We start from the raw sequence: 24,741 nt of genomic DNA, 5'->3' as shown, positions 1-24,741 counted from the left end.
AGAAACATCTCTTGAATGAATCAAATTTCCTTCTAGCTTTTGTGAGTGATGATAACTTCTGAACCAAGATGTCTACAATACCTTTCTCAATAATCTTTGTGAGTTTATCTTTTTCAATTAAGCCTACCCACAGCTGCCAAAATAAACTATCTGAAACATCATTTTGTCTCTGCCTCAAGAACAGTAGCTTCCTGTCAATCATCAATCAAATTTGAGTTTCTCAGATCAGAAAGCAATTTCCAATTGTTTTTCCATATTTACTTCAATTTATTTCTCACCACTTCTTCATGGATCACTCCATCCAGCCCCAACAGAACTCCTATGCTTCATTTATACTTCTGTTTTCCTGGAATCCAACTGAAGTCTATTTTAAAACTTCACACAAGCATGTTTAATGTGGGACTCAGGGAACTCCTGAGATTGCAGAGGAATTTGTGTGCATTTTATGGGGACAATGGATTTGTGCATCCATCAATTTTGATGGAGGTTCTGAGACCCAGAAAATAATTAAGAACCACTGATTTAACCTAAAATTTCTGGTTGTCTGTTTTGGGCCTCATTCATTGCTATTGTCGGCACCCATGATGAGAGAGCTTTCAAGAATCCTCCAGTGTTCGCCTCCACCAAAACTGCTTCATGGGTTACCCCACAGCCAGCTTATATGGCACTCGCTAATGGTATTTTGTTACAGCAGCCTGAAAAGACTTAGGCATTCAACCTGGCTGATTGTTGCCTACTGTCCTTTCACCCTCCCTGAATAATCATGTGTGTGGTCTATGATTGAAAGTTCCTTCATTCCCTGGTATGGTTGCCATTCACCTCCTGTATGCTGCATGCCTGTCTCCAGGGAACTCCTGATTTCCCACTGTCCTTCTTTTTGCAAAACACTAGTATATCATCCTAGACTCCAGTCAAAATAACAATGACAGGACACCAGAAATACTAACTGCAAACATGCAGTGCTTACAATATGCTTGGCGATATACTTAATGTTTTCCATTCACTGCCTCATTTCTTCTGTAGAATTTATATTAGTGAATGGCAGAGTTCATATCTGCCATTTTTGGGAAGTACTAGCCCGTGTGATGACAAGTCACCACCTTCCATGGTACACACTTTTAACAGAACCTTCTATTTGATGGTAGCTACTCTTTTCTGAGCAACAACTGCATGAGAGACATTTTGCTAGGTTTTACATAGTATCCACACAAGCATGTGCAGTGTGTTACATGTAATCCACACAAGCATGTGCAGTGGATATTTTTATTCCCATTTTATAGAAGCAGGAATTGAGTAACAAAGAAGGTAAATGACCTAAGTTCACACTGATATCACTGCCATTGAATCTCACGTCCTGTGTTGCCAGTGCTACAGCTAAATGGGTTGCTGTATTCCTAAGACCTCTGCCTCACTGTCCCATTGGAATTCATGTCTGGGACAGGACTGGTCCATCCCTTTTCTCTGCCTTCTTGAATTGTTTCTGGATGTGATATTCATGCACTGACTATGTCCTAGAGCAATTACATTCACATACAGGCTATAAGCATGTGTTCTTAAGTTTCTTTGTTCAATCATTAATTTGATAATAAATTCATATGTTATTGGGCACTTATTCTTCATCCATTGTTGTGAAAATCTAGGAAACTGAGACTGGAATAGCATAGCTTAACAACAGACATCCCCCTCAAAAAAAAAATGACAGTGTAATAACAGCTGGAGTGGAGATAAGGAACCCACATTTGTGAGTCAAGGCCAGAAGATAGGAACTACTGCTTGCATTGAGACATAAAGTATTATATAGTGGAGGATGGAATTTTTAATCAGAGGGAAGAAAATTTAACAGGATTATATGGCAAGTTCAGGGAGCCCAGCAAGTTTAGCAAGTGTTGGAGACTGGGAAGGAGATGAGAGAGATGGCATGGGGGATCAGAGGCAAGGTCTCTAGAGACCCCCACATAACCTGATCAAGGGTATAGGATTTACCCAGTGGTATAGGAAAGCTTCAATGAAACTTATAATTTCTTAACAATGTAGAATTTATATTAGTGAATGGCAGAGTTCATATCTGCTATTTTGGAGAAGGACTAGCCTGTGTGATGACAAGTTACAAGTACGTACATAGAGGGTTGGGGGTATAACTCAGTATAAAGCATTTGCTTAGCATCTGTGAGGCTCTAGATTCAATCCTCAGCACCACACCATGTGTGTGTGTGTGTGTGTGTGTGTGTGTGTGTGTGTATGTGTGTTTCAGAGTGCAAGTTATACATATAATTTACATAATGGACTTCCAGTAATTCTTGTTAAATGGGAATTTGTCATTTCTTAAAACATACTTGTTTTGCAAATGCCCAGCACTATATCATACTCACTAACACTATATTATACTCACTCATGCTTCAAATGTTCTTTTTCTCTCCCCTGTCTCCACTGAGCTTCAAACAATGAATGATAGGCAACTTGAGATACACATCCGAAAGGCTTCCTGATTCTGAACAATGTGCATTTATCAGGGATTAGTACACGTGCAACCACCTCTGCTCGGGAAGTTTACCTCCTGTGACAAATTTGATCTTCACCCCATAAATTCAATCCGCTGACTTTCTCTTTTACATTCTTTCTAATTCTAGTTTTGGAAAGTGAAACTCCTAAAAGAAAGGACTAGGGGAAGTTTTAGGACTAATTGCCTTATTTCACGTTTCCTAATAAAACTCTGCACTTGCAAAGTTTTGTTGAGTCGTGTGCTCATCTAAAGAAACACCTGCGTTTTCTCTTCTGCATGCTTTAGTTCGTCTCAGAATTTCCTCTGTGCCAGTCTTCCAATAGGCTGGGGCATTGCTCCTGGTTACCCACTCCCACAACCCATCTTCTCGGCAGGTACCTATATCCCGCCAAAGGTAGCAGATGGCTCTGTATCTCACGAGACAAAAGAGGATGTGAACAAAGGTGATGAGGATTGCTGATGCATTCTCCCCCACATCCTTCCTTTCACCTCCAACTGTGGAGCCCGAGAATGGGGAATTTGCTCTTTGGAGTGAATGAATTTAAAATGCTTTCTTGCTTTCAATATGGTCTCTCATGCTGGAGCTCATTATTTCTTTAAACATGCCTAAATGGAGCTTGGTAATTTCACCTTCTTATGCAACTTAAGTACAAGCAAAAAGGTGCTTGGGGTGCTCTGAGTGTTTGATCTCAAGCTTTTATGTAGCTTTTGCCTCTCCTTGCCCTGGTACGAGATAAAAGGGAACCAGCTGTTCTCGTGTTAAAGATCAAGGTAATCAGGATGGCAATTGAGGCCATAGCCATGATCACTGTGGGGAGAAGAGGAGGCCATGTGATGTTTTTCTATTAGGCACAGTGTGTCAGATTTATGTAGCTGTCAGAAAGGGCATTTCATTTCATGCCTATTTGTGATTTCTTTGCTGTTGTTGTTGTTGTTGCCAGTTTTAAATTCCTGAAACCATTCTCTCAGTCAACTGTTGCTAGTGGTTTGTTCCCTTGCCTAGAGAATAGCTAATACCTCAAATTCTTATTGGGCTCCTACACTGTTCTTCATGAGCAGCAGTCTTCCTCTTTATGCACACAATAATGCTGAGAGGTAGATAGTTGTGTTCCCACACAGGTTAAATAACCTGCCCAGACTCTATTGCTCATGAGAGTTCGTAGAGCTGGGATATAAATGCAGATAGTCACTGTTGGGACTAGGAAGAAGAGAGTCACAGTGTTTAAAGAAGAAGTCCTTCTCAGTCTTGTGCAAGTGTAGGGATTACACCTAAAAGTGAGGGCTTCCTTCATTCATACCCCAGTCCCAGTCTTGAAAGCAACCTTGTTTTGGAGGCTGGGGACTTACTCCTTACACATCCTGCCAGTTTCGTCCTCACCTTTATGAATTTGAGTCAGCCTTTAATGGGAAGTGGATTGAACAGCTTGAAAGAGGGTCTGCAGGTGCTGAAGAGACCAGAAGAGATTGAGCCCAAAGCAGGCATCTTTCCTTAGGATAATGCATTGGTTTTTCTCTTGTACTATCTCCCCACCCAATTCTTCTCACCTAGGGGTTTGACTTACTCCATCTTCCTCTAGTATGGAGATCAAAGATGGTCTTTACTTGAGAGGCAAATCTCTGTATCCCACAGAGAAAATAGCCTGTCACGGAATATGGTGCATGTTTAGTCAGGCCTGGCTGTTCCTGAGAGTCTTATTTTATATTGCACAGTCCATAAAGACCCTAAGGTGCAAGTTGGAGACAAATTTAATCCAAGACCCCGTACATATAGAGTCTTGTGTTCGCAGAAGAGTGTCTTTGGAAGCAAAGTTACAGTGCTATAAAGAATAGGACATTGTGGGGGATGTAAGGGATCCCAGGACACTAGCCAAGAACTCCCCTTGCCCTGTTGTGCTGAATAAGCTCAGTTAGGACTAAAGTCTTCTCATTGGTTAAGAAATTGCAAAATAATCGTGGTACTATTAAGATAAAGAGGTAGCTTTATGGGTGCTGGATAGCCCAAGCTTTAGGAGCCACAGGAATCATGCCTGACAATGTAGAACCTTTCTTTTTCTGTTACCCTTCAGCAATGAACAAACCCTCCTCTTGACTTACTACACTGGGAACACGCTCCCGTGAGGGCCTGCAGTAGCTGGCATCATGGCTGAAATTCGAGAGAGGGAATTATGACCTGACAGCTTCTTTGAACTTCTCAGCATCACATTAGAAAATTCGTAGAAGTTTTCTAGGCAAATCTTTGACACTGAGACCTGAGAGGACTGGCTGACAATGGCTTCCCCTCTCCTGTAAGCATCATGCCAACAGAAGCATGTGGGAAAGAGCAGTGCTGAGCTGAGGGGCTGACTGGGCTGCAAGAGACCACCACTTGCCTCTTTGATCAGGTTCATAAATCTGGGTCCAAGGCGCCATGGCTTGTGTCGGTGGCACTGTAGGGAGCTGACAGTCAGCTGCGAGGCCCGGTGGGAGGCAATGGCCACCATGTACACGGCATCATACATCAGAGCTGCCTCAGTCTGTGGAGGAAAACACAGATAAGATCTTCAGTTCCACCTCTCTTACCTTCCTTTACCTCTGTGTCCACTCCTCCTGCTTCTTCACTTTTATGTATCTGATCTCAAAAATAGCTTATTATTCAGCTGTGCAGTTTCCCTTCTCTGATAGCTCTCTGTCTCCAAAATGATACTTTGCACTCCAGAGCAATTTGGAGTCACATCTGTTTTGTTTGGAATTCTTCTTTTAAAAAAAAGAGAGCAACTCAGATTAGCCACAAAAGACTTGATTCAGGAAACAAATATTTTTGAGCATCTTCCATGTTAAGCATGGTGTTAAGATCAACTACCCTGAGCTAGAAGTTACATAAGCTCCCTATTTCACAACCAGATTTTGTCTCTCAGAATTTATCTACATTTATTTATGTATTTACTGGTTTATATTTCGTAGAAAGAAACTCCTGTAACTAAAACTAATAGGTGATTTCTAGATAAGGATGCCTATGTCACTTTTGTTTACTAGGGTTGAGAAAGCTGAGGTCAGAGAATTGAGTTCAAGAGCAAGTTTGGGAAGACCCTCTGAGGAATAGCCATGTGAATTAGAATATGCTGGCTCAGGCCAGCAGGTATTTCCCTGACAGAGATTGAAAGTAGTCATTCTTCCTTGGAGCCGGGCATTTTCTTCCATTCCTCATGAAATTCTTCTCATTTGCAAAGTTTTTTATGATGCTTACAGAATTTTATAAGATATACTGCTCTGTGGTTTTCTTTGGGGATAAAATATTAAAATACCTTCACATTTTACTGGAGGGGTTTCATTGCAACTTTAAATACATTATTAACTCATTTGAAATTCTCAACTCTCCAAAATAAGCAGTACAGATAGATAAAGCTATTTATTATGCGAAAAAATATGACCTCTAGGCAGGATATTGATTTGTGGAGGGCCATAAGTATATAGTGAATAATTGTCAGAGTTAAGCCTAGAATCCTTTTTTTTTTGCAATTAGTTGATTCATTCACCACTTGCTATGCATTGATTATGTCTTGATGGAGGTGAAAGAGAGAATAGAGATTAATATATATTTTGTCTTGTCAATCTTTGAAGCCTGATACCTCTATTTTGAATCCTTATTTTTCTGTGCATACTCAGTCCATTTGATTTTTATTCAGATACATGATCTTGCTAAGTTGTTTAGGGCCTTGCTGAGTTCATGAGGGGGGCCTTGAACTTGCTCCTGCCTCTCCCTTCTGAGTCACTGTGATTAAAAGCATGCACCACTGCATACAACTCCTAGAACAGTTCTTGGTACATAAAACCAATTTAATAAATGTCCACTGAAGGCATTAATGTTACTTAATACTATCAGATAAAATAATGTGCATAATCCCCAAATAATAAAATAAGGTGAATAATTCCAAAGTTTTAAGATTAATCATTTCATTCATACCTATATAACATGCAAATATCATATAGAGGTGGTGGCCATTACTAAAGCTTAAAAATGCTTTATAATTTCAATTCAAGATTGACATAATTCATTTTGTAGATGAGAAAACTGAGGCTCATAGAAAATAAGTGGAAAAGTCCACTCTGCTAATCAGTTGCATGGCAGACTTTAAATTCATGGCTACTTCATTCTAGCACCCCTTGTTTTTCACCACTCTGCCATTTCAAATTGGGTTTATTGGGAGAAAGCAAGCTACTGACAGATTGAGATCTTGTAAAATGCAATCAAGAGCATTTATTGAGAACTCATTGTATTTCAAGTCCTGTCATGAGTCCTTTAAAAACACTAAATATTCACCATCACTTTTACTCCATTATAGAAAAGAAATGAAGAGGTTAAACGGTGGGAAACGAAACTAATGGTGGGAAAACCAATACTGAAGCCCCATAATTTGGTAACGGAGTGTATGCTCTTATACATGAAGGTGTGTTACTTTTTAACCAAGTTACTTGTCCAATGATTTAATCATTACAGTAAAAGCACAATAATAGCTGATATTCATTGACAATTTTCTACATGCCAGGTACCATAAGCATTTTAAGTATGTTAGAACCTTTAATTGCTAAAAATCAAACTTTTGAAATGGGCATTGTTTCCATTTACAGACAGTGAAATTGAATCTTTGCTTCAAGTTATATAGCTGGTAAGAAAAGGAGTAAGAATTCCAACTCAGAATGCAAACTCAGATTTTAAAATTCACACTCATAGCTGCTGCACTGTGGCAATCCAGACTTTTTATCAGCAGAATACACTCTTTTACAAATTTGAATTTGCAAACTCTTCCCTTAGTATCCATGGGGCATTCCTTTCAGGGCCTTTCTTGGATAGCAAAAATCTGAAGATTCCCAAGTCCCGCACATAATGGTGCAGTATTGGCTTGTAACTTACACACATTCTCCTTATATACTTTGAATGATCTCTAGATTACTTATAACACTTAGTACAATGTAAATGCTATGTAAATAATTGTTATACTGTGTTGTTTAAAGAATAGTAAGTAAAATTCTCAGATGCTCAGATACATATCTCTCCCTTTCTTTCTTTGTGTGTGTGTGTGTGTGTGTGTGTGTAAATTGATACAGCATGGTTCAGAGCCCCAGACACATACCATAATCACATTAGTGTACATTGTCTGGATGACCCAAGACCCCAGCAATACAGAAACTTTCTTATCAGATAAGGTTTTCCAAAGGCTTAAAAGTCATTTCCTAGGAGCCAGTCAAGGGCTATCCTTTCTTTGGAACGTGCAGGCCTTGGGCACCCCCAAGCCTGCTGAGCTAATGCTTTACTGCAAATTGTAATAACCAAACATTGTGTATTCTTATTTCATGATCCTGGTAGTGGTAAAAAGTTTTTCTTAGGAGCACTGAGCAATGTGATTTCACCCAGGCTTTTGATATATATCAAATGTGAGCATAAACACATTTGGAAGAAGAAAATTTTAAACCTAACCAATGTCTATTACATTACCTATTATCAAAAATGACTTGAGAGTTTCTGTTCAGTATGCAGCCCTCCAGCATTAAACAGAAAAGAGGAGGACATGCCACGGTGGTTTATTAGTGCTCTATAGTATAAATGTTCCCCCATCTAAAACACATTTTATGTCAAGGAGTAGCATGCTTTTAGAATTAATGGTTTTCTTTGGATTTGAAAAGCACTGATCAGATCTATAATTTTGAACCATTTTATTGTCCATACCAGTCTGGAGGCAGCTTGAAAAGGAAAGTCAAATTTCATTCTACATTAAGTTTATGGAGACTGAGGTTATCTATGTGGGTGCTCTATGCCTATGTGAATGGCCTCCAATTACGACACTGGACACCAAAGTTTGAGTGAGTATCTCACTCAACTACTACTGGTTAGTAGTACACCATGCACATTGTCAAACATCATTGCTGAGAACTGAATGCTTTCTAAGTGAGTTCACTAGGAAAAACCACATGGAAGCTCATGCCTGGCTTCTCTTGAACTCAATCATTTGTGACTTTTTCCTGTGCTGATTTTACTCTGTAACTTTTTATTGTATAAACTGTTAATGTGAGTATAAGTTCTATGAATCTTTTGAGCAAACCATCAAACCAAGGATGGCTGTGGGGACTTCTAACACAAACCAATGAATGTCATCTCACCTTTGGGACAGGATTATATGGCCTTATAATGTCCCCATGCTTTAGTGCCTAGCTGGGATGTAATTGCTAGTGGGAAAAGCTGGAGGAGATCGGAATTCTAGAGAGAGATCTTTTCTTTGGAGAGCAAATGGGCAAGAAGCTAGGTTTCCCATTTTCTGTCCCAATTTGGAAACATTTGAAAACCTGATATGAATGGACAAGGCAATTTTCTAGTAGAGAAGTGCTTCCAAATAACATCCTTTCTTTCTAATTTCCTGACCTGTCTCTCTGGCTTGGTGTTAATAAGTTCCACTCTTAAAATCCAAATTATCTAACCCATGGTAGCTTTAACAGGAATTTCCCACTTAACAGTTGGCTAGATTTCCTCTTTTCTGAGAATTGTCTCATTGAAGTGATGAGGATTTGGGTACTGGTGGAGGACTAGTACTTTTCAGGAACCCTGCTGTGGAGCACATGCCTGTGGAAGTGGATGCTGTTGAGGAAGCCAAAATGGCAGAGGAGGAGGCATTGCTCATCCTGAGCACCTGAACACCCAGGAGGTGGGAAAGAGTCATATAAGCAGGATTTGGAAATGGGTTTGAGAAGGTGGTGAAGAGATCAACATATATTCACAATCAAGAAATTCAGTAATTAGGACAGCAACTCCAGCAGGTTTAGTGAGGTTTGGCAAGAGAGATTGGCATAATTTAAATCTCAGTGAACATTTACTGACTTTTGAGAGAGACTAAGCAATAGGTGAAAGAGGACTATATGTGGAGGTGGAGAAAATAGCTGAGTAATTGCACAGGCATACAAGGTCATACAGGTCCCAGGTAAGGGTCCATCATGGGTTACTGGTACAACACAAGGGATGGGTCTCCTACAAGTAAATAGACTCTTTCTTGAATAAGGCAGAATAGGATTCTGCCTTGTCATTTCAGAATGTCTTGTTCTTTTGTTGACTATTGGCAAAACAGCTAGTATTATAAAATAAATTCTATGTTCTAGAAGGTTTGTGTATATTCTCTAATTTAAGTGGTGGAATGATACGATAAAGTATTATTATACAGATTTATAAGCCAACAGACAGACTCAGAGAGGCTAAATAACTTGCTCAGATCACCTAGTTGTATTCAGGAGATACAGCCAAGTCCTAAACCTAAGCTTTCCTCACCTGAAAGATCTTCATTTTTCTACTAATCCAGCTTCCTATTGTCTTTCATTACAGGAGTAGCAGCGGGGACTCAAGGTGTTTTTTCTGAAGATATCTTCCCTGTGGACCACAATATGGGAAATGGTACATGGCAGAGATCAGGGTAAAGCTGCTGACTCAACTTCACCCTGTGAGTGCATTTGAGCAACTGAGAAGGCAGATGGCAAATCAGTGTTTTGTGGCTTCTGTGCAGAATTGAGTTATTCACGGCTTTGGTCCCCCATCAGAAGAGAATCCATGTAAGTGGAATGGGCCACTCCATTATGCTATCTATATCCAAAGCCAACAGGTAGGAACAAATTAAACATAGTGAAAGGAATGAAGTAGATTTAAAAAAGAATAGTACACTAAACTTCCCAAATGTTAACACTTTAATTGATAAAACGTCCTTTTTAAATCTCAAGATGTTTTTTAATAGTGAGTTCTACTGTTTTCTAACTCTATTCACTCAGTGACAGTTTTCTTAATTAACTAATTTTAACTGTATTTTTAAAGTCAATATGTTTCTCTTTAATTAAATCTATTTTTAGGTCTAGAGTCAAGAGTTTTTGAACTTGGGTATGACTGACATCTCTATTTTCAGACTTGAATGTGTTTTGACATATGTGAGAATATTCTTTGAGATTTTTTTTTTAGTGTATGAATTTCTAAGACTTTTCAAATAAAGGACTTAAGGGAAAATAGGAAAGTCTTAGGATAGAAGTAAAAACATATGGGCTTTTCTAATATTATTTCCTAATTCCTATATTATATATTTATATAAACATCTCTAAATGTATGTGGCACCTGGAAAAGTATGACTATAAAAGGCTACCAGGATATTTACCTTGCATAATAATAGGAAAATAAGTAGGATTTTAGAGAATATAATTCTCTTATAGTAATGGCAGTACTCACAATTACTTATGGTAATGACATTAAGGCTGGTTAGTTTATGAGAAGTTTAAAAAAAATCATATTAATTTAAAGTAACCTCTAACTATGTTACTCATGCATCTTTCTTTCTTTCTTTCTTTCTTTCTTTCTTTCTTTCTTTCTTTCTTTCTTTCTTTCTTTCTTTCTTTCTTTCTTTCTTCTTCCTCCTCCTCCTCCTCTTCTTCTTCTTCTTCTTCTTCTTCTTCTTCTTCTTCTTCTTCTTCTGTACTGGGGATTGAACTCAGAGGCACTTGATCATGGAGCCATATGCCCAGCCCTATTTTGTATTTTATTTAGAGACAAGGTCTCACTGAGTTGCTTAGCACCTTGCTTTTTGCTGAGGCTGGCTTTGAACTTGGGATTCTCCTGCCTCAGCCTCCTGGGCCACTGGAATTACAGGCATGTGCCAACATGCCTGGCTATATTTCTTATTTTAGGGACTTTCTTTAGACTTTTGTAGAAATATTTCATAGGTACTTGACTATTTTTTATTAACATAGTATATCTCAATGGAAGGTTAATTCATATTCATTTAGTACAGTAATGCCTTTATTAACTTTACATTTACTTTGTGATAGGCCTTTCTAGTGCTGGGGACAGAGTGGAGTACCAAAAGACAATGTATCTGTCCTCATGAAATTTATAGTCCTGTAGGGGAAGGCGTGGAACCAACAAACCAAAACATAGGGTATGAAGCCATAAGGGTTATGAAGAAAAGGCAAGGTGGACAGAACAACAGAGAAGAGCTACCACTAATATGCAGCTATGTTCATAAGTCTCCCTTGGCGAGGCAGCATTTGAGCAGCCTGGATAGTGACGGGCTCTGGGCAGGGCGAGCAACAAGCACTTGACATGCAAGAATGGACGAGTGCAGGGTCTCATATGGAGACCTAATGAAACTGCAACCCAAGGGCTTGTCATCTTTAAGCTAGAAAAGAGAGAGTTTTAGTAGAGGCAACTGAAGATTTGTGAGCCTTGGGCCTGAACTTGGGGACATGGGGTGTGCCCTCTTGGCCCAGTTCCGTGATTGGTCCATTGAATGTCCCCAGATGTGTGCCTTTCATGCTCCATGACTCAGTTTCCATTTCTCTAATGTAGCCACATTCAGGAAAAACAGGAGAAGAAGGTACAGGGCAAGGCAGAGTCTTTGGATAAATAATGAGCAATACTCTGCGTCACATTGTCAGTTTCAAAGTTATATCTGCACAACTGTGGGTTCAGATTGTTAGTGGATGCTACATCCTATTACCTTCTTTTTTTTTCTTTGACTGGTATTACTGTGATCTGGTATTGTTATTCTACCCATTTTGCAGCACTGTGGTGAACCACCTTCTTCTGGTCTAATAAGTCCCCGCTTTCCTTTTTATAGTTCCTAATATTAACAATAAGAACTCAGCCTTGAAACGCCTCTCTAGGTGGGATGACAGCAATAAACCCTAAGTAGATTAGGGTGTCTCCTGTCCTTTGGGACTCAGCTCTGCTGTGCTTGCTGCCTGTAAGCTTGCCATTACCCCAGGCCCCTGGAAGCATCACCTTAGTGATTCCATATAAATTGCAAAGCCTGTCTCCCTCGTTCTCTGATCTTCCTCATCTCCACAGATATGTATGAACTAGTCTGTCAGCTCAGTATAATTGAACACACAGCTACTTTTTTTGGGTAAATTAAGCCATACTTGTGATGAATATTTAATGTTTGGCATGAATCCATAATCTCTGTTAAAACAGCTTCAAAGGATAACTCCTTAGTTATATATACCAAGCACAGGTAAAAATGATTGGAAAGCTCACCCTATGGTAGAAATCTTGTTGGAAGGCCTGGAGGTGGGTAGAGGATTTTGAATCATATTTGAATTCACTAGAATTACAAATCCAAGAGAAAGAACAGAAAAGCTGACAGTGCCTCTCTCTACTGTTTTCTCCCTCTCTGGTGTTACACTGATATTCTCTACTTATTCTTATTCAAAGCAAGGTTTTAAATCTCCTCAAGGCTCATTTGTACCAAAATGCTTCCCATCATTATCTCTCAGATCGCTGTGTGTTTTATGAGTTATTTCAGGTTTGAAAAACAGTCAGGAACTCTGAACATGGAATCATCCAGAACCACTAAATTCATTCATTTATTTCTTCTTTTCATTTGTTCCTCATAGGAAAAAAAAAAAATCCCAAGTTTATTTCTCTGTGAGATGGTATCTTTTAGTTATCAGTAAATTGCATCTTAAAAGCAAGAGTGCTTCTCTCTATGATTGGGAACAGAGAATGAAATACTATGCCAATTTAAAATGCTATTACCTGCTCATATTCCCGATATCTTTCCCCTTAGATGCCACTGCTCCTACATGGAAAGTATTTTTTTTTTTAAATTTATTTTCTTCATCACCCAGGGAGCTTCGTTAGAGAAATGAAGTGAGGGTAGGTACATTTGACAACAAGAGACAAATGATGTTAGTGAGGGTCTCTCTTGATGAGGCAGTTTGCAGTTTTCCTGTTCAGTAGAGTACCTCTGACTTCTAAGGAGACAGGCTTGGCATCTGCTTCAAGAGCAACATATGGCTGGTGTTAAGCACTGTCAGTGTCTGCAGAGATGTGCCTATATGTATCCAGGGCAGGGAGAAAGTGAACGCACAGTCTGTATGCAAATCTGGCATTTTTCCACATCTGCTTCCACTTGCTGAGATGTGGCAGAAATAAGGAAGGCAAACTTCTTCTGCCTAACTTTTATAGGCAGGTTGTTCCTCCTCCCTCCCTCCCTCCCTCCCCCTTTCCCATGGCCACATTCCCAGGGGCAAATCTCTCTTCAAGTGCCCTTGATTTGGTTCCTGCTTTCTCTTCATTTGGTTGATGGCCGTGGCTACCCTTGTCAACTCTTTCTCTGAGGCCAGTAGAATTGAGAAGCTTTAAATAGCAGATTTTTTGATACTAGCCAGGCATAGCCTTTCAAAATACACAAAAAGCCTACTTCTTTTTCTCTCATACATGTGAAAACATACACTATAATATCATTTTCTCACAGTCTAGAAGGCATACAAGATTCTTAGCCTGGTCCCTTGAGGAATTCAAACATTGTCTCAAATTATTTTATTTTAAAACTACTTACTGTCATCATTCCATCCAAAAGACCAGTCTCTGGCCTTGGGGGAGCCTGCAAGCGCTCCATGGACCACTTCTCGATGATGGATGACACATGAGGATTGTCAATGTTGAGCAACCGGAACCCAGTCATATTTACGCCACTGTACCTATAGAGCTCCAGATCTAAAGCAAATAAGTCCTGTGCAGTATTAAAAATGATAAAAATGAAATGAATTAACATCATCTTCTTCTTAAGTTATTGCCGAAGCAACAAATAGATTAAAACAAATTGGCAGCCATTATCACACATTTCTCATTGTTTCTCATTCACATGCTGCCTGAGAAACTCTAAGACAGTAAGCAGTTTTCATTTTTATTCATTTTTCTGCATTACCGTTAGCACTTAGATACAGCAAGAAGAGGAATTTGGCCGTCATTATAGGTATATCCTTGGGCATAGAATGTGACATTCTGCGAATCTTAGAATTATCTTCCTAAGATGTAGTGTTTGGGGATCTGGAAGGGGTCTTTGTGTCCATTTGGTTCAATGTGTTTATTTTATAAGTGAAGAGACTGAAGTTCTTTTTGGTGACATGACAAAGTTAAGAATGATCCACTGGTCAGTTGTAGTATCACCTTTCTCCATCATTTGCTGTTTCAGGCTGTTCCAGGACTTCCCATGGAGGTGAAATTTGGAAATTACATATTTATTTGATAAGAAGATCACTCCTGGCTGGAAGAAATACCTTATCTCTAGCTCGCTGAAGATCCCTCATATTCCATACAATGAGGACATAAAGAGTGCTACTGAATATGTGCTTAGAATAGAATCAAAGGGTTCTATATACTAGAGTACATGGGCATGTGGTCAGAAGAATATCTTTGACACTGGAACTCATTCCCTTTTGGACAATGCTTCATGGAAAGGATTTAACCCACCAGTGTTCTCATGAGAGATGAAGCTGGGTATAAACCAGAACTGTGTAAACTGACTCACATTTATAACAGACTAACATGATCATTTCAAACTGTTTTCTTATATCCTGCACCCCACTTCTCCACCCCAGCCTCAGTAGCACCAATGATTTTACAACTATCCGAAAGCATTATTTTCATGAGATCCTTTGCACCCCTGGATACTCTCAGGGTTACTTGAATCAGCAAGTACTACTTCCATAAAGAGGATGAGTAGGAAAGTTCTTTGGTCTTTGTTCCAATTTTTTTTGATTCCCCTACTCAAATCATGTGATTGATTTCAGAAATTGATTGAATTAAAGTTATCACATCATTTTGTTATATTAAATGCTCTAAATCATTTTCTGAGAACTGATAATATCTCAAAATTTAAGGCAACTCATTTCTTTTTTTTTTAATTTCTAAAGTTTAGAGCCATAATTTTTCTTAATGATGCAAAATGTTCAATGTGCAGAGCATTTCCAAAATTCCTCTTCTTGATGGTTTTCCAAGTACTTGGCAGGTGACTCTGGTTTAAGCCTGCTGTCTCCTGGACACAGGCTGCGAAGCTACATCAGGTCAAAAAATGCCAAGACACACTTCAGTGCACTTTCTAATGTTTATAGAAATTGTAAATGATGTTTCTGTATGAAGAGTTTGCACTTTGTTAGTTTCTGTGTAGTGGAATTCATCCCTTTCCAAATGCACAATGAATTGATTCTAGTTAAAAGAGTGGTGGAGAGAATGCTAGGAAAGAAGAGAAGAAAAGAGATAAATAAACCTACTTTTCAACATTCCTGAATTTAGAAGATTCTTAGGAAAGTAAAGCAAATCTACTTGACAACATCCTGCCTTTGACACCAGAGGGATTGACTTTAAAGTACTGTGTGGAGGGCTTTCCTATCATGTAGAATATACTTCTACCAGATGTGCTTACCAGGGTTGTGAAAAAGTAGTGATAGTACTCGGTCATCATGCCCATGAACAAAATCTGCAAGAGAGAAATAGGGAAGGAATCAGAAACACAATTATAACGAGAAATAGATCATTAGTAAGGTGGCTGTAAAAGCTTGGGAACATAGAATTGGAAGGGGCTTTAGAACTCCACAGACCTGCAGATCAGAAACCCAAGGCCAATTAGTGACTGGCGTGGAGCAAGGCCACTGACCTCCATCCCACTTACGTCCATTATACTAGCATAGAAGTAATAGATCTGGTGATGGGATTTAAAACTAGTTCGTGCTCAACAAATTTTATATTGGAATTGTCCAGAGTGGCACAGGGTTTTGTCTTTCCTATTGCCTAAGTTTCTGAGTAATTCTCTGCTTACAAATATAATTTATTGTCTTGGTGCTAGTATGACGTGTGCTTTGGAGTAGAACGCATCAAATTCTGAAATGGTACTGCTGGCATGTAGATGTACCTAAATCAGGATTTGTAGAGGAGTCCACCTGTGAAAGCTCTCTTGACCCCTCTCCCATCTTGTCCCAGAAAATGAGATGGGAAGAGAGGATGTGTTTGCAGATTGGAGGATAAGAATTGTCCTGAAATCGTTTTCACACTGTCTCTAAATTCCGAACCTTGGTAGCCTACTTGGGATATTGATGGTTTCAGAAAATCTGTGAAAGTGCAGATTATTTTTTACTTGGAAAAGGAGAAAAAGGAAGTGACTAGAAAGCACAAGTGTACCAGTCTGATAGGCTGTGATCTTATTTTTGGATTCCTGGAAATAGTTGTTAATGTAGAAGGAAAAATTGAAAATGTTTTCCACATCTTTTAATTAAGGAGCAGGTTATCCAAAGGACTACATGGGCACTATATTTTAGACTTTCTAGAGGGATGAATGAAGAAGATGTACACATCAAGTTTCTATTACCAATTTTCCCACAACTCTGGTCAATTCTGGATATAAGTGAGAATCTGTTCTGGAAGCTTTGAAATTAGAAATTCTTAGGCTCCACCACTGAGACTTCCTGAACTGGAATTTCGGAGAGTGGAGCCTGTAGTGCTTGAGAATAACTGCTTTATAGTAAGCATGTACCTTTCCATTAAAGAACAAAGATTTTTGGAAATTTGATTGATGAGATGGATTGAAAAGGGCTTGAGAAAGGCAACACAAGTTATCAGAGTTCCTGGAAAATACCCAGAATGTTTAAACTAGAATGATTTTTCATGAAAGGGAATGAGGAATGAAGAAGATATTCAGTGACAGCATATAACATAGCATGAACACTAATCAGATACTTAACATCATCTCTGCTAACATGTGAACCTGAGGAGTATTTCGTGAGATTGTAATGTCCCGAAGGTAAGACAAACGGTAGGAAACTCTTGCTGTGAATCAGAAGCCAACGGCATGTAAGTCACTCCGATGGTGATAACAAGACCAGGCGCACAGAGGGATTTTTAAAAGGTGGACTTGCTTTAGGGCCATCAATAACATTTAGAGCCATGCATGGTGAGGTCTTGTTAGCTGGTCTCTTATATCATTCCAGCATAAAGAGCTGGCCTGCCAGGGTCAGTCAGGAATCCAATTTTTCTCTTTGGTCATTAGACAGTGTAATTGCAGCCAAGACCACCTTCTGAAAGGAATTTGGAGAAGTTTTATGTTGAGTGTAGAACTGGATGCTAAGGTTGAAATATTGTTTCTGGAATTAAAAATGAAATACAAGGGTACCTGGGTTTACTGCTTTCACTTGGGCAGAATTTTCTTTTTAAACTTCATTATAGAGGCTTTTGATCCCCTATTGAGGGCATAAGTACTTTTCTTTTTCTTTTTTTTTAAAGCAGTCATTTAACTCATTATTTTTATTATTGTTTTTATCATTCCTAGAGGCAAATACTCATTTGATATGCCACTAATTCAGCATTAGAAATGAGACGTGAAATTAGGTGAATAAGCAGCCTACAGGCCTGCTTTTATTGCAAAAAGAACCCTTGGGTCCTCTAGGTACACTTTTTATTTGCTGTATCAGAAAAATCCCTGTTGTCTTTCTGGGTAATTGCTGGGGTCAGTACTTGCTGGTTCTTCCCTTGAATTTCTAGAAATAGAAATTAGAGAACAAGTGAATGAACTTCATTGGCCACAACTTTGTGGACTATTTAGAACTAAATGAATGAAAACTTTCGAGAAAGAACCACAAGTATAGTGGCACAGAAAATGATGCTTTTAAAACAATTGTCCTCAATTGTTTGAGTGGTCTGTAGACTGTTTGGGACCAGCAGCCCATTCTTCTAATAGTAGCATATTTTATAAATAAGAGCATTGCCTTCACATTATGATTTTCTCTTCGTGTGTTGGTATTTCAACTAAAAGTCATTAAGGGATTAAGAAAATGTCACATCAGGATAAATGTCAGTTTTAAAAATAAAAGGTACAATCTTGATATGGAGAATTTCCTAATAGCTCTTTGTCAAAATGACTTTTTCTTCAGACGATTAGTTTTGAATTCTGATACTGTGTTTTTCTGCCGAACTGATGAGGAAGCATGTATACTTCACCAAGGTAGCGTTGTTACAAACTCATTCTGGCACTCTTTTGATTATTTTTAGTGGCACAAAATATGCATGTCACATATACTACAACATAATAAATGTGGCTATCAGTACAGTTCATATTGACAGCATAACCCATAAAAAGCTTCCATTAATATGTTCTAATAATGCTTGCTTACTAAATGAATCATTATTATTAAATATTTTTATATTACATTATTGAATTAGACTGATAAATAGTAAAAACCTAGCCCTTTTTAAAATTTTTTTATTGTTTGTTGTTCAAAACATTACATAGTTCTTGATATATCATATTTCACACTTTGATTCAAGTGGGTTATGAACTCCCATTTTTACCCCATATACAGACTGCAGAATCACATCAGTTACACATCCATTGATTTACATATTGCCATACTAGTGTCTGTTGTATTCTGCTGCCTTTCCTATCCTCTACTATCCCCCCTCCCCTCCCCTCCCCTCCCCTCTTCTCTCTCTAACCCCTCTACTGTCATTCATTTCTCCCCCTTGTATTATTTTTCCCTTTCCCCTCACTTCCTCTTGTATGTACTTTTGTATAACCCTGAGGGTCTCCTTCCATTTCCATGCAATTTCCCTTCTCTATCCCTTTCCCTCCCACCTCTCATCCCTGTTTAATGTTAATCTTCTTCTCATGCTCTTCGTCCCTACTCTGTTCTTAGTTACTCTCCTTATATCAAAGAAGACATTTGGCATTTGTTTTTTAGGGATTGGCTAGCTTCACTTAGCATAATCTGCTCTAATGCCATCCATTTCCCTGCAAATTCTATGATTTTGTCATTTTTTGATGCAGAGTAATACTCCATTGTGTATAAATGCCACATTTTTTTTATCCATTCGTCTATTAAAGGGCATCTAGGTTGGTTCCACAGTCTTGCTATTGTGAATTGTGCTGCTGCTATGAACATCGATGTAGCAGTGTCCCTGTAGCATGCTCTTTTTAGGTCTTTAGGGAACAGACCGAGAAGGGGAATAGCTGGGTCAAATGGTGGTTCCATTCCCACCTTTCCAAGAAATCTCCATACTGCTTTCCAAATTGGCTGCACCAATTTGCAGTCCCACCAGCAATGTACAAGTGTACCCTTTTCCCCACATCCTCACCAGCACTTGTTGTTGTTTGACTTCATAATGGCTGCCAATCTTACTGGAGTGAGATGGTATCTTAGGGTGGTTTTGATTTGCATTTCTCTGACTGCTAGAGATGGTGAGCATTTTTTCATGTACTTGTTGATTGATTGTATGTCCTCCTCTGAGAAGTGTCTGTTCAGGTCCTTGGCCCATTTGTTGATTGGGTTGTTTGTTATCTTATTGTCTAATTTTTTGAGTTCTTTGTATACTCTGGATATTAGGGCTCTATCTGAAGTGTGAGGAGTAAAGATTTGTTCCCAGGATGTAGGCTCCCTATTTACCTCTCTTATTGTTTCTTTTGCTGAGAAAAAACTTTTTAGTTTGAGTAAGTCCCATTTGTTGATTCTAGTTATTAACTTTTGTGCTATGGGTGTCCTATTGAGGAATTTGGAGCCCGACCCCACAGTATGTAGACCGTAGCCAACTTTTTCTTCTATCAGACGGCGTGTCTCTGATTTGATATCAAGCTCCTTGATCCATTTTGAATTAACTTTTGTGCATGGTGAGAGAAAGGGATTCAGTCTCATTTTGTTGCATATGGATTTCCAGTTTTCCCAGCACCATTTGTTGAAGATGCTATCCTTCCTCATTGCATGCTTTTAGCCCCTTTATCGAATATAAGATAGTTGTAATTTTGTGGATTGGTTTCTGTGTCCTGTATTCTGTACCATTGGTCCACCCGCCTGTTTTGGTACCAGTACCATACTGTTTTTGTTACTATTGCTCTGTAGTATAGTTTGAAGTCTGGTATCACTATACCGCCTGATTCACACTTCCTGCTTAGCATTGTTTTTGCTATTCTGGGTCTTTTATTTTTCCATATGAATTTCATGATTGCTTTCTCTATTTCTACAAGAAATGCCGTTGGGATTTTGATTGGCATTGCATTAAACCTATAGAGAACTTTTGGTAATATCGCCATTTTGATGATGTTAGTTCTGCCTATCCATGAACAGGGTATATTTTTCCATCTTCTAAGATCTTCTTCTATTTCTCTCTTTAGGGTTCTGTAGTTTTCATTGTATAAGTCTTTCACCTCTTTTGTTAGGTTGATTCCCAAGTATTTTATTTTTTTTTTTTAGGATATTGTGAATGGAGTGGTTGTCCTCATTTCCATTTCAGAGGATTTGTCGCTGATATACAGGAATGCCTTTGATTTATGCGTGTTGATTTTATATCCTGCCACTTTGCTGAATTCATTTATTAGCTCTAATAGTTTCTTTGTAGACCCTTTTGGGTCTGCTAGGTATAGAATCATGTCACCTGCAAATAGTGATAATTTAAGTTCTTCTTTTCCTATTTTTATGCCTTTAATTTCTTTCGTCTGTCTAATTGCTCTGGCCAGTGTTTCGAGAACTATGTTGAACAGGAGTGGTGAAAGAGGGCATCCCTGTCTTGTTCCAGATTTTAGAGGGAATGCCTTCAATTTTTCTCCATTCAGAATGATGCTAGCCTGAGGCTTAGCATAGATTGCTTTTACAATATTGAGGTATGTTCCTGTTATCCCTAGTTTTTCTAGAGTTTTGAACATAAAGGGATGCTGTACTTTGTCGAATGCTTTTTCCGCATCTATCGAGATGATCACATGGTTCTTATTTTTAAGTCTATTGATGTGGTGAATAACATTTATTGATTTCCGTATATTGAAACAGCCTTGCATCCCAGGGATGAATCCTACTTGATCATGGTGCACAATTTTTTTGATATGTTTTTGTATCCGATTCGCTAGAATTTTATTGAGGATTTTTGCATCTAGGTTCATTAGAAATATTGGTCTGTAGTTTTCTTTCTTTGAAGTGTCTTTGTCTGGTTTAGGTATCAGGGTGATGTTGGCCTCGTAGAATGAATTTGGAAGTTCCCCCTCTTTTTCTATTTCCTGAAGTAGCTTGAAAAGTATTTGTATTAGTTCCTCTTTAAAGGTTTTGTAAAACTCTGCTGTATACCCATCCGGTCCTGGGCTTTTCTTAGTTGGTAGTCTTTTGATAAAAACTAGCCCTTTTGATAACATTAAGCATCAAGGATGGGGTGGTATTGAGTATCTACTATTGATTCTAGAAGATACCCAGTGTGCACATCATTGGTATTGTTTGTCACTTTTCCAACTCAAGGGCACAAGACAGGATTGTATTTCCTGGATCCTTGTGCTTATGTGTTCTGGTCCTAGCCTATAAGGTGGGAAAGGTATTGCTATTTGCTACCTCATGGTCCCTGGCATCTGAATGGCAGGGTTATTAGGACCAGAACAACGTGTTCTTTCAAATAGGTACATTTTTTTCTGTTAAATAAATACCATGAGTCATGTAAGTGATTTTGTTTATAACTCTTGTTTGCTAGAAAGGTTAGGGTCCAAATTATGGGTCTTCATTAGCAACTATTCAGGAATAATATTGTGGGTTAATATCTGCCAGCTTTATTTTTTTACTCAGCTTTCCCTTTGGTGCCAATGCTTTACTCATCTCACAAATACTTATCACTGTTTTTTGGCATATGTCTTCCTAGGGTGCTCCAATTCTTTATCCTATACTATTGGGATTTTATACTATTCTCTACTATACGTAAATAATCAAGGTTGGAACAAGTTGAAAAAAAAATTTTTTTCCTATAAAAAGAAGTGAACTGTGTAGCTGGGTTGGGTTAGTGTAACAACAACAACAACAACAAAAGGCTTCCAATCCAATAGTTCTCCCTTCCACTCCAGTGATCACCATTCATAATTCATCATACTCTATATTATTATGGAATCAATTTAAGATCTCAAAAGAAACCAATACCAAAAGATGAGAAGTCCTCTGCATTATGACATTCCATTCTACCTACGTAGCATAACCCTTAAACTAACAAGGGAAGGGTAGCCTGTGCCTACTTTAAGGTTTTCTCTGTTTTCTGCTAGTGAGCCAGGACATGTCACAGGAATTTTTTTATTTCAGTGGCAAGACAATAATTATTGCTTTTTAAAAAATTTGTAGTTTGAATGGATCTGCAAGAGTCAAAATTAAAACTCAAGGTTACTTGGTCCTTGAAAAGGCAATCTAATGACTCTATTGATATCAGTATACCTGGAACACACTTACTGATTACTAACAATGGTGATCTCACATTGGTACCACTGCTTACTGAAGTTTTTGCAACCCTAATGAACCCTGTTTCTTAGCAGTATTGGCCCTCCTTGGTCTAGCCCTGAACCCTCATGACCTTGTTCACAGGAGCATTGACCCTCCTTGGTCTAGCCCTGAACCCTCATGACCTTGTTCACAGGAGCATTGACCCTCCTTGGTCTAGCCCTGAACTCTCATGACCTCGTTCATGGGAGCATTGGCCCTCCTTGGTCTAGCCCTGTTCCTGAGAAAGACATCTCTTGGATTTTGATAGATGGTTATCAAACACAGCCTGAGCAACACAAAGGTCATATTTTAGTTTGTTTCACAATTCCTCACTGAAGTTTAGGTAAAGATGAACAGGATGGAGTTTATACAGTCTAAATGGTGACTACAGGTCATCCTATGAGACAGCCAGAAAGTTAGTTGGAATAGTCTTTCAATAACATCCGAGTCTCTTAAGAAGCCTGTACCATATTTCAAGTTGATCATTTCCCAGAAGGCAATGCAATGCTTTGGAGTCACGAACAAAAATTATCATGAAAAAAATTATTCTCCACAGATTCCCAGTATTCATCATCAAGGGCAAACCACATGTCAGAAATAATTGGCATTGTGCTGCTATCATAGTAGCAAAAACTTAAAATGGAACCTGGAGTTTCCCTAGGCAATTTAGGGTACTCTTGTGATATTTATAGGGTTTTTATTGCTGCTTCTTTCCACTGAAAAATAGGTGTCTTGAAAGTTTCTATTGACTAAACTGAAGTATATGGTTCCTTTTATAGCCTTCTCAATATGAGGATAAATTCTAGCCCATCAGACATGGTTTCTAGTCAATAATTTCAGGTGAATAACTTCCAAATGTGTAACATGCAATGTAGCTAAAATAATGGTTTTACCTCAAGATAGAGATAAGTTCTTTCAGCATAAGAAACTTCAGGAAACCAGTTGAATAATATAAAATCTCAGAGCAGCACTTTTAAGATGAAATTTTGAGCTTTTTATCATTTGATCACTGTGATACTTCCTTCGGCTGCACCCTCACTGTCCTCTAAATAGGATGCTCCTTTAGCCACACAAAGTTTAAGGTTGATCATCAGTAAAAACAAGCCAGGTATAAATCTTTATTGTTGTTTAACACTTATTCCACATTGAATGAACTTACGTCTCCAAAGGAACAGGCGATTGAATAGAAAATGCATTGGACCTCAGAAAACCCTGAGGTATAGAAAAATATTCATTTCCTTATGAAGTATACTGAGCAGAGGTTTCCTGAAGATGTCCATACCCTAATTTCAGTACATCTTAATATTACTTTAAGTGGCAAAGGAGAATTTGTGTTTGTGAGTGAATGATGGATTCTGAGATGGGGAGATTGCCCTGAATTTTCTGACGGTGGTCCAATGTGATCACAAGGGTCCTATAAGATGGAAGCTGATGGATCAGAATTGAGAGAATGTGGCGAGCAAATGGAAGTAGAGGGAAAGTGGCCATGGGGTGTGGCATCCAAGCCAAGAAGTAAGCACAGCCTCAAGAAACTCAGCAAGGCAAGGTACTGGACACCATTCAACTCCAGGGAGCCTCCAGAAGGAGAGCAGCCCACAGACATCTTCATTTTAGGTTTCTGACCTCCAGAACTATAAGAGAATAAGCCATTTTGTTTTAGGCCACTAAATTTGTGAACATTTCTTTTCAGTAGCAGTTGAAAACCAGAACACCTCATTTTCACATCTGTCCATGATTATGGTACATGAAGATGCACAACTTTGCCATATTAACATCTAATGTATGCATCAGGAGGAAAAATAACTTCTTTTTGTTTGAGGTTAGCAAATTTCTAATTTCCTCTGCCTACTCTTTCACATATATATATTAACTGCACATGTGTACAAAGGTATAAACTAACTACAAAATGAGTCTAGGGTTTTCTCTTCCATTTGAAGACAGCGTTCTATCACAAGGCAGCCATGTTTTCTACTGCCTCCCTGTTAAACCACCAAACAGCACAGGGTATTCCAACAGAGCTGATGAATGGAATCACTGTACTGTTTGGGAGTCTCCCAGTCTTAACTTCTTCATAAGCTTCTCTCTCCAGAGGTATGGTCAGAGGAGAGAGGAAGCTGATACTAATCGATATTAATAAATGGAGAGGAAACCCACAGAGTTATTTTAGCTTCAGAAGATGATCCCACTAGAGGAGACAGATTGCACCATCCAGGTGC

The 24,741-nt window shown here is 38.6% G+C and overlaps 1 protein-coding gene across 9 annotated transcripts in view; it reads right to left on the bottom strand.

Moving 5' to 3' along the window:
- Window positions 1-24,741, bottom strand: part of Grik1 (glutamate ionotropic receptor kainate type subunit 1) — a 379,604-nt gene that overhangs the window by 90,298 nt on the left and 264,565 nt on the right. For all 9 annotated transcript variants that reach the window (XM_027929135.3, XM_027929137.3, XM_027929136.3 and 6 more), the window contains 3 exons: window positions 15,700-15,753; window positions 13,834-14,007; window positions 4,870-5,013 (listed from right to left, as the gene is read on the bottom strand). In XM_027929135.3, the coding sequence (XP_027784936.1) occupies window positions 4,870-5,013; window positions 13,834-14,007; window positions 15,700-15,753 (372 nt within the window). The remainder of the gene's footprint in view (window positions 1-4,869; window positions 5,014-13,833; window positions 14,008-15,699; window positions 15,754-24,741) is intronic.

The sequence above is a fragment of the Marmota flaviventris genome, chromosome 8 (genome assembly GCF_047511675.1).
Source record: "Marmota flaviventris isolate mMarFla1 chromosome 8, mMarFla1.hap1, whole genome shotgun sequence".
NCBI lineage: Eukaryota > Metazoa > Chordata > Mammalia > Rodentia > Sciuridae > Marmota > Marmota flaviventris.
The sequence above is the reverse complement of the archived record's forward strand: the minus strand, read 5'-3'. Positions and strand labels throughout refer to the sequence as shown.